This window comes from Grammomys surdaster, unplaced genomic scaffold, assembly GCF_004785775.1.
Source record: "Grammomys surdaster isolate TR1022 unplaced genomic scaffold, NIH_TR_1.0 165, whole genome shotgun sequence".
In the NCBI taxonomy this organism is placed as follows: domain Eukaryota; kingdom Metazoa; phylum Chordata; class Mammalia; order Rodentia; family Muridae; genus Grammomys; species Grammomys surdaster.
In genome coordinates, this window is record NW_021604613.1 from 3413743 (window position 1) to 3424663 (window position 10921).

General features: G+C 42.3%; 1 protein-coding gene across 4 annotated transcripts in view; it reads left to right on the forward strand.

Annotated features, from left to right (window-relative positions):
* Positions 1 to 10921, forward strand: part of Myo1b (myosin IB) — a 162133-nt gene that overhangs the window by 138293 nt on the left and 12919 nt on the right. For 2 of the 4 annotated variants that reach the window (XM_028765684.1, XM_028765685.1), the window contains exons 20-25: positions 613 to 762; positions 3196 to 3264; positions 4838 to 4924; positions 5188 to 5274; positions 7033 to 7119; positions 9998 to 10072. In XM_028765684.1, coding sequence (XP_028621517.1) covers positions 613 to 762; positions 3196 to 3264; positions 4838 to 4924; positions 5188 to 5274; positions 7033 to 7119; positions 9998 to 10072 — 555 coding nt within the window. The remainder of the gene's footprint in view (positions 1 to 612; positions 763 to 3195; positions 3265 to 4837; positions 4925 to 5187; positions 5275 to 7032; positions 7120 to 9997; positions 10073 to 10921) is intronic. The other 2 variants (XM_028765686.1, XM_028765687.1) reach the window with 2 other exon arrangements.

The following is a 10921-nucleotide window of genomic DNA, read 5'->3' on the forward strand; positions in this document are numbered from 1 at the left end:
TAGGTTGTACAGAACTTAAGGAATGAAGACAAAACGATCGAATCAAACCTTGGGTAAACCTCCCTCCCTGATTCTAATTCATAGCAACTGGAAAGACCCATCAGTATTTGCAGCACCTAAGTTGCACAGTAGTTTTTAGAATCACAGCTCCATAGGTGCTGGAGAAACACGGAAGGAAACAGTGTTTAAAGTGTATCAAATTCATGGACCTCCTTAGAGTCTTGGGAGTCTTTGTATAAAACAGATGAGCGTAAAGTATCATTAATATCACAACATGATTTAGTGATAGTGAACATTTAGAGAGCTTGAGAAATACTTAGGTTGTTGAAGAAACAAGGCTGCCAGCGACTCTTCACAGAGCATGCATTTCTGGCCCTCTGTGGACCGATGAGGAGTAGTGCTTTCCTGGCCGAGCATCCTTTACTTGAGAATCTGAACTCCAGAGTAAACTAGATCTTCTATGAATCCATCAAAGTACTTTCCTCATGCACAGGTGATCTGTAGCATATATCGTTCACGTAGCTCATTTTAATCCACAGCCTGCAAATTCCTTTCATGTATGCCATTAGGTTTGGAGGATTTGGGCTAAGTCTGTCTATTGTTTTTTATTAGTTATTCCAACTAGAAGACCTAAGGAAGCAGCGACTGGAGGACCTGGCCACTCTCATTCAGAAGATTTATCGAGGATGGAAATGTCGTACACGTTTTCTGCTCATGAAAAGAAGCCAAGTGGTGATTGCCGCCTGGTACAGGAGATATGCAGTGAGTCTGTTGTTACAACCTGAGGCTAACTTCTCAACATTCTTTATATGCTTACTGTGTCTGTAACTTTTGCATAGCTAAAATTTCCCAACAACCTCTGGAAATGGTTGTTAGTCTTTTTTTTAGCATGGGAAAACAAGGCCCTGAGCTGCTTGGTCCCTGCTCACAGCTCAGTGGCAGAGCTTGGATCTGAGCCTGAACAGCTCCGGAGCATGGGGTTAGTGTGTCAGACTACTGTTCACTGATCTCCAGGAAGCATGTAGCAGGAAATCTATCTCTTGTTTTTCCATTGGTTTAAGGAGACTGTGTCATATCCTTTCACCATAATGGGGTCAGTTCTCTAAACTGACTGTCTGGCTGAATTGTGCCACATTGAAGACAGAGGACTTCCAGAGTGCCAGAAATCTCTTTTGATACAGCTATGGTTCCTGCTAAAGGACTGGATTTCCGCTGGTCCTCAGATACCTGGCCCTACTGCGGAGAAGGAGTCAATAATAAAGTATATTTGCTTAGTTGATATAGAGCTTCTTTTTGGAAGTGTATCAGTTGATTGTCTGCTTTGTCAAAGGCATCCCACAGGTCTGAGAAGGACCTGAAGATTTGCCTCCTCCACCGTCACATAAATTGATTTAGGTTGTGTCCTTGCAAATGAATTGCAGTGATGAGAAAGAGCACAGCCTATGAATATTTTCAGTCTATATGTCTCTGAAAAGTTAAAAAAAATTGTTAAATTTGCAGTAAGGTTTTTTTTAGTGCATTCTTCCCTCTGCTTCTGGGGAGACATTTTTTCCATAAGACAAAATTAAGATAAAATCTATAGTTTCATGAAATACATAATAGCATTCCCAGATTTGGGAAACCAGTAATATATTTAAATGATAAAGCTTGAAGTGGGCTTGGTCTCTTAGTGGTGTCTTTAATTGCTTGTTCTAATGAGGAAGATCACAGCCACAGTCCAAGTCTTTGAATGACTACACTCGAGGGGTGGATTTGTTCATGCTCATGCAGCTAAGACACAGCTGACTGTGATCATTCTGCCTGGTGGCTCTAGGCTCGCTGAGCACACAGCAGTGCTTTCTTGCACATTCATGATGCTCTTTTCTGTTTGCCTGAGAAAGGGAGGACCAACAAATAACCTGTCTTCAAGAAAGACTTCTCATCCCTGCTTACTTTGGAGTCATTAAGAAAAATTCAAGCTTGAGCGGGACCTGAATTAATCTGTCTTAAATTCTACAAACAGCTTTGAAGTGCATACTGTACTCTTAGCAAAGTGGGCCCACAGCCTGGTTCCTGACTTGATAAAGTTCACCTTTAGCAAGGGAAAATAGGCACCTGTCTAGTTAGGGTTACTGTTGTTGTGATCATCAGCATAACCAAAGCAACTTGTATGGGAAGGGCTTGCTTAACATTCCACCTCCACACTCCAAGTTCATCACCAAGGGAGTCAGGACAGGAGCTCACACAGGGCAGGAACTTAGAGACAGGAGACCATGCAGAGGCCTGGAAGGGTGCTGCCTACTGGTCTGCTCTCCTTGGCATGCTCAGGTTTTTTGGAGGGATATTTCAAGCCAAAATCTATACTGACCCTCTCTCCACTCCCCCTGATGATCCTGATGAAGCCTAGGCTTTCAGACATCATGAGAGACAACAGTCATGCTTCACAATGAATGGTTAACAATCTGACTTTAGTGTTTTTAAAATTCTTTGCATTTTCCTTCGAGTTTCCCATCCATACCCCAACATCCATTCCAAACAAGCAAACAAACAAACAAACAAAAAACCCTGGAAGGGCATACTTTTATTGGAAGTGTTCTGTCAGCTTCTTGTCTTAAGGCATCGACTCTATAGCAAGGCCAGTGAACATGGAGCTTGTTGAGCCAAAGTGTAGATAAGTGCCTTTCACTATGTTGAGTTTTGACACAGCCTGGTGAGGGTGGAGTTAGACCCACACATTCTCAGGGTTCTGTTTACACTTTGTTTTAACTGATTCAGGGCTTACTGAAAATTACCCTGATCTCTAAAAGTAACCTGAAGGTTAGAGGTACACTGGCCCAGTAAGATGCTTGGTGAAAAATGATGCCAAGAAGAGACTCCTCTCAAAAAGTAGGTGCAGAGCAGTGTGGGTCAACTCAGAATGCTCTGTTGATGGTGAGTAGTGTGGGGAATGCTGCCTCACAGCATCAAGCAGAGGACAGTCATTGGTAAGAGTGGAAGATCAGCATCCTTCATGTTGGTAAGAGTGGAAGATCATCGTCCTTCATGTGGACTGCAGATTTACTGTGATAATGTCAGACTGTCTAACCTTTCAGTCTCTAGGATTATGGGAGATCAGGCATCCACTGCTCAGAGTAAAGAGATCCCCTGCTCTGGCTTACAAGGTCTATCTTTTAGCCATGCAGATACAACTATTCACAGCTTCCCTTTATCCTGCAGCAACAAAAGCGGTACCAGCAGATAAAGAGTTCAGCCCTGGTGATTCAGTCTTATATCCGGGGCTGGAAGGTGAGTTTCAATAAGTATGTTTTATTTATGTGGGAGCTGGGGTTCTTTATAAAGGGTGCCGTCTTCAGGGTCCCTCTGCAAAGGAAGCTTCCTCATCTCCACCTGTTCTGTAAATACCCTCATGGAAAGAGTAAATATTATGGGGCCAAGCAGAGAACCCTGGTGACCATGTCTTGGCTGCTTCCTTCTAATCCGCTTTATTTTTTTCTTTTCAAGCCTTTGTTCTCTAAGCAGGAAGTCCCTGAAATAACACTGTATGTAATCCCAATATCCTCATGCCCAGTGATTTTGAGAGAAGCTATTGTCCAGAAAGCTGTCTTACAGCCACTGCCTGAGTCCTGTGGGTCTTAGCCACACATCTTTCCAGTGATGATCCCTGCAGCCACCTCATAATGACTGAAGGCTTCTGGCTCTTGCTAGGGCTCTCTAGGAGGAAAGGGCAGTAGTCACAGTTGCTAAACTGGGTCCAGATCCTTGCAGCTTAGACTTTGCTCAAGGGTCAATGAACTTTGGGCCACAGGCAAACCTCAGCCTGTGTTCTGGCTCATACAACCCTGGAGCCAAGAATTGTTTTTATATTTTGAACCATTGTAAACAAAAGCAGAAAAGAGTTCAAAGCATGTGAAAAGTATATGAACTATGTATTTTAATATTCATACATAAAGACATGACCATGTTCATTTATTGTAGACTCTTGGTCCATAATAGCAGAGTCTGGTAGCTGTGATATTTACTTGTCCTCTCCTGACTCTTCTCTCATACACACACACACACACACACACACACACACACACACACACATTTTTCAAAACCTCACTATCTTACTCTTTACAGAAAAAGTTTACTGACCCCTGACCCCTCCAGTCCTACTCCAGGATTCTTCTGACTGCTTTCCTAGAATGTTCAAGATCCAGAAGGGATACTTTGAGGTTGTGGTCAGTCTAGAGCTTCTTGAAAGGGTACAGGCTAGACTACAAATCTAGCTGCATTGATTGGCCTTGATATAGGCCTTGCCCACATTAAGGATTTATCCAAGTTAACATGGCCCACTTGCCTGGAGGCTCTTCCCCTGTCCAGGTTTCTAGGCTTTGGGACTGGTTGGTTTACAGGGTAGAGACCTACTCCCAGTCCAGGTGCCTTCCTACTAAAAAGGCATCACTATTTTGGATAATAAACACAAATCTTTTGACTTGTAAGGATAGCCACAGTGACTTCCAACAGAGTAAGCAAAGAGACACAGTGGACTTTTGGAGAACCTTATAGAACTCTGGCCATCATCTGAGAATAGCTCTCTCCTATGAGTGGCAGCTTGCCTTGCCATGGCCATATTCTCCCTGTCATGTCCCACCCACAGTGGGAGGCCACCTTCTCCCTGATGAGACCACCCTGTCACGCCAGTGTCTCCAGGCATGCACTGGCTTCTCACTGGGCCATGTACATTTGCTTCTTTGGAAATTATTTTCTACTCACTGTTAATTCAATTGTGTGTGTGTGTGTGTGTGTGTGTGTGTGTGTGTACATCAGATCACACACATACATAAATGGGTACATGGGGATGATTTCTCTACCACAGGCTCGAAAAATCCTGCGGGAGCTGAAGCATCAGAAGCGCTGTAAGGAGGCAGCCACCACCATCGCAGCGTACTGGCATGGCACCCAGGTAGGCCAGAGGCCCTGAGGAAGGTGATTGGGTTGGGAGTAACTATAGAGCCGAAGACCCTCAGACTCGGGCAGAAAATGATTCACTGGCTTGAGCTACTGAGCACCTTTGCCTCTTACTCTTTGCAGCGTTTCGGTGTGGGTGGTGGTGGCACATGCTTTTGCGTTCAGTAACTGGTGTCTTTTTTTCTGTCTCCATTGGGAAGCAGCAGCAACCTTTCCTGCCTTAACTCTTTCTATAACTCCTTTTCAAACGCACCACAGGCGCGAAGGGAGCTGAGACGGCTGAAGGACGAGGCTAGGAATAAGCACGCTATTGCAGTTATTTGGGCTTACTGGCTTGGATCGAAGGTACTTGATGCACACATCCCATCGCTGAGCCCGGGAATTCTGCAGGAACCAACCCTGATCTCTAGCATAGCAGGGATGAATAACTGCAGTTGATAGTCGTCAGTGCATGATCTAGCAGCCAAATTACTAAAACCGAGGATGCTAGCTAGACAGCAGTATGCCTTGGAAGCTTTGACGTGCACAGAGCAGAGAACTAACCTCACTAATAAGACTCTAGCTTAGTTGTTTTTTTTTTTTTTTTTAATTCTGTACATTAACTTGCATGGTTAGTGCCCACTGTCTCCCACTGTTGAGTGCTGGCCAGATTTTAGGGATACTTGTATGCAGGGGGGCATGTGGAGAATGTTCGTGTTGGGGTTTGAATCAGTTTGTACAGTGTGTTGACAAGATAATGTCAGTAATGCATGCTTTACAAGAATTAATCCTTGAATGAAATTGCGTTTCAGACTGAATGTGGCATCTGTTGGTTACTGTAAGCCAACGGTGTCACGTGTACAGGGAAGGATCATCTGTGATTTCACAGAAATCTGTGTTCATGTGAAGCTAGCTATACTTGCCAGGGAAGAATCTTAGGAATGTCGGCATTGCTGTTTGTTTTCAGAAACAAAGGCCCCCTGGAACTCACTGACCCAGGCAGACTCTGGGTTCTGTGAGCATTTCACATACCCCAAGGAACAAGAGATTTTCTAACTTAGAAAATCAAAAGTCATCTTTGCTTAAAATGTGTTCAAAACATAGAACTCTACAGAGTCATGTGTTTTTACTAATGCCTGCTTTGTCAGCATTATAAGCCTATCTTGTGAGAAGTCAACCTGGTGGGCTCCATAAAAAGGTCCCCTAAGACTGACCAAGATTGTTCATTTGTGTTTTTTCCAAAGTCTGTAAAACCCAGCCTAGTTTCTTAGCCAGTTTAGGGAAGTTTCCCAGCAGAAATGCTGGTCCCGTTGTTACTTCTCCGGTCTCAGTAGTGGGATGTCTCAAAAATTAGTGTCCATCTCTGTCTTGTGCAACAGTGTGCCTACGATTGGTTTCCCGAATCACCTTTTTAACCTGTCAGTTGCATCAATTTTTTTTGCCTGATTTCAATTTTTAGTGTGTTATACTATTTGGGATCCTGGTCAAAAATGTATTTGTTTTGGGTGGTGTGAGGGCTTGATCCCAGGGCCTTCGGAATGTTAGGTAAACAGTCTGCCCCTGAGCTGTGTTTGCCCCTAGTGCAACTCAGTTTTTCATGCTGCTTCTAGCTCAAACCGGAAAGGACTTCTGTGTTTTTGTTAATTTTACTCTTTTGCTTGCACTTCGCATACACGACTTTTACTTTTCGCAGTTTTCCAAATTGTTCACACAGTTGGTTGTTTTTTTTTTTTTTTTAATCCATCCAAATGAAGAATATTAGAGAGCTTCGTAGTGAAGTCAAGTCTAGAGAGACTATACCTTAAGGGCTTTGAGGAAATGTGGCGAAAGAGCTGCCAAGGGAGTGGGGACAAGGGAGAATGGAGAGGCAAGGAAATGAAGCGGCGATGCTCTTGGGTGCCACATAGTTGTCATTATCCGGAAGTGATTCTCCATGCACTGAAATACAGGCCTCTGTACCCCTCCACATCGGATCCTTGGGTCGAAATGAGTGTACCCTGTTCCTCTGCCGTGCTGCAAGCCTGCTCAAATAGTGGCTCTCCTGTTTGGTGGGGGGATCTTTTTTCTGGTCATTTGTGCGGTCTGCATTGGGCTGTCTCTTATTTACTATCTAAAACGTTCTAGGCACGAAGGGAATTGAAACGCTTGAAGGAGGAGGCTAGGCGTAAGCATGCAGTTGCTGTCATTTGGGCTTACTGGCTTGGACTGAAGGTACTTTCTCCATGACTTCTCCTGCCCTGGTGAATGTAAAGCCTCGCACCTACTAACCCGAGAAAACTGGTGGCCCTTCCTGCTGTCTGCAGTCTTATGAGATGTTATCTTGATTAATTTTGTTTCATGTTAAGAAAAAAAAAAAAAACTAAAAGCCAAAAAACAGCTACACACTAATTTTCTCGTTTTAATGTGATTTTAATCTCTCTAACTAATGAGTGTCATGCAGTATATTTTATCTAAGACATGTTTTCTGAGTTTTATTTTATCTATTTATGGGCTTTTAAATCATGAGACAGAGTGCAGTCCTTGAGTTGGAAGCTCATCTTCCCACGTTAGTGGCCTGCATCTGGGTGGTAGGCTTTGTTCCCATCTGTCGGCTTGTGCTGTCCCACTAAGAGCCTGTGCTGTCCCACTAAGGGCTAGAGTGCAGTTTTCTTCCAAGTGACCATGGCTCAGCACAGAGCAGACTGAATGAGAGGACAGAGATCATGAAAGTTCAGAGAACTGTAAGGTTCAAAGACCATGTGATAAAGGCAGGTGCTGGATTCGGGAAGAGAAAGCACACAGATGTAAACAAGGAAATTTGGCTGCACGCACTGAAAACCTTCAGGAAATAGAAGGATCTGGTCTTCCTGTTTGGTAATTAACCAGCACAGTGAGACAACTCATCACCCTCGGAGGTGTTCAGGATCCTTTCCATACCATTCCTCTTTAGTGTTCTGATTTAGCCCAGTAACGTTAACTCTAAATATTTGAGAAAGAGCTAAGAACTCATTGATGCTGCATCTTAGCAGCCTTCAGAAATATCCTTGAATATTGCTCTCAATAATCTCTATTTTCCCCTGAAAGTTCCTCCTAAAAATGTTTAGTTAATTAGCCTTTGATTATTCTGAGTATTCATAAGATAATTGAGAAGTAACTTCAATATGCATTTAACAGATGTTCTAGTTGACAAATTCTGAATACATTCTTTGCATGCTCTTTTTGGGAGCCAAGCAAAATGAAGGATTTCCTGTTTTATTTGTGTCTCAGTTTGCAACATAGTTTTTATAAGTGCAAGGAAGCAGACAGTATCGATCCCAGGTTCTTACACCCCATCCTGATCTCTGGATTTCTGTGTGTATGCTTTCAAACTATTTTTGCACTGGAAGTGTGCAGTAGCAGCGGACAAGGTGAACGCTCTTTCTACAGAATTAACCGGGCTTGCTCTAACTGTTACTCATCCCCCCTTAGTTTCTAATGAGACAGAGCATCTCATTATGTTTCCATTATTATTATTATGAAAAGGATTAAGCTTTTTGAAGTTTAAGATTACAATAAATTTGTCCTGTTTGTCATGGATACAAGTTATACTGATGTGAGCAGTACTTTTACCCTTTGAAATGTGATTTGTTTGCATAAATAAGTACAACTGGACCCTTTTAGGATTCCTAGTGAAGGTCCCCATTGTGAGAAGAGTGTGATGGTGCCAGGTTTTTACTGTATGTAGCTTTATTTAGGAAGCAGCCATCTGTCCTGTGGAATTTCAGAAGATGTGCTGACAGAGCTCAGATACAGTGAGGTTCAGCTGCATAGCATGGAGCTTCTACAATGCCTTAAGGGTGTGCTCCATGTAACAGACCTCTCTTCACCTTGCTTTCTCTATACTCCTTGACCCTTATAAGCTAGAGGTCTGAAATGCTTGTAAATCTAACAATCCTATGGCTGAAGGAGAAATGGCAGCTAGAACATGAATTCAAGGAAGGACTGCCTATGTATTGCATATGTCCAAATGTAAACTTTAGATATTCTGTGTTGTATAGAATGGTCTGGGCTCACTTAGGGCAGGCAGTTAGCACAGAAGAGGAAGGCAGCAGATGGGTTAGGAGCAGTTGGGTGTGTACAGTGTGGAACCTGCAGGTCTCTTCATCAGAAGCTATTGCTAGTCACTGTCCTGTAGAAATAGGGGTCACTAGTACTGAAGCTTAGAACATTTTAAAAGAAACCTGCAACCTAAATTGCTATAGAAAGTTATAAATTTAAAAATACATGTATAAAATGTTTATCTGCAGACTGAATTGGCTCATAGGTTTCTATTTCACAGACTTCCATTGTACATATATTTTAAGCATATGTTTTTAAGCCCAGAAAAACAGGAAGCTAGAGAAACAGATGTAGAACGTTGAGATAAACAGATAGGTTAATATGTTGCTGATTTCTAACTCCTGTTCATAAATAGATGATAGTAAATATTCTATATGTCCCCTTGAGCTTCAGTATTTAACTGTATCATTCATTAATTCTGTAAATACCTTCCTTAGTTGTTAGATATTAGTATGTGAAGTAGATAAGGACATTAGTTTGGGGAAAGTTTATCTTTAAAATGGCAGGATGTCTTAAGTGCTATGATAATAGGTATGACATTTGATGGGTCTGATGGAAGATAAGGATAGCCTAAAGGCTTCTTCTAAGTTCCTTATTTTTAGCTGCATTCCTGTCTGGTGTGCACTAGTAAAGTCTTGTGTTTTTAGGCAGAATTTTTGGAAATTTCAATCTAGTTCTTCAGATAATCTGCCAAAAAGTATGTGAAGAAGGAATTACCTTATATAATGTTTTACAGAATGTGCTCTAATTTGTGAGAAGTTTGCAGCTATTCCTGTTGAGGATTTCAGGCCAACATGAAGCTGTTATAAGAACCAATAGGATTTAATGTATTGGTTCACTCGGTTTGTTTTTCTCTGCCATAATTGCCGCTATCTGAGTATGCATCAGTTTTCTCAATCCAGAAAGGAAATTTGTAAATATGCATGTTCTCTATACTTTGATTTGTAAAGAGATATGTCATTATGAGTACCTGCCAGCCTCATTCTAACCCGCAGTCTCCTTCCTTTTAAAGGTGCGCAGGGAGTACAGGAAATTCTTTAGAGCAAATGCTGGAAAGAAAATCTATGAGTTTACCCTTCAAAGAATTGTAAGTTGATACTATGTTTATGGCTAATTAGCACTATTTGATTAACCACTTAATAGTACCAACTCAATAAAAATATGACTTTTAAAAAACCCACATAAATAGCTCATAGCTTTAAAAAGACTTTAGTAGCCTTTTATGCCTTCTCCAAGTTCAAGTGAGAACTGTTAGGGGCCTTTGATTGATGTAGTTGATAAATGCTTATTTTATTTGACATAGAAACCTGGGAAGGTGAAGTGAGGAAAGACAGGTTCTTGCCCTGTTAAACTGCTATGGGCTCTATCTGGAGAGCGAGATTGGCAGATGGGTGGCTGAGATCAAGGTGTCAAGGAGCAAGCGTGACTGTGGCTGCCTTCTTGGGTAGCCCAACTTGAGGTGGATTACAGTCAGCCAGGAATCTCGCTTATTTATAACAAGAATAAGTAACTTCTGTGGTTTTCCTTTGGCCATGTAAAGTTTTATAATGATAGGGCTTTTCCAGTCAGTGCCTGGCCCATGTTATGCCCTTTGACACTTGATAAAGTTGTATCGCAGTAAACCACATTATAAGTTGAGAAGATCTATGCCAAGAATGCATTTACCGTACCTCCGCTCCTGAGCTTCACAGTTTAGCCAGATGGTCCAAGTCCTGATGGCGTGACCAGCTGATCCCTGTGCCCACTGCCCTGTACCCACCGATGTACCCAGACATCAGCGTGCCAAGTGTGGTTTATACTGAGTACTCATTGCTCTTCCACCATCGTAAAGTCAGAAATTCCCAAGTTGAACTATCTCAAGCTAGGGGCCATTTTTGTTCTATAGCATAGCATAGCATAGCATAGCATAGCATAGCATAGCATAGCATAGCATAGC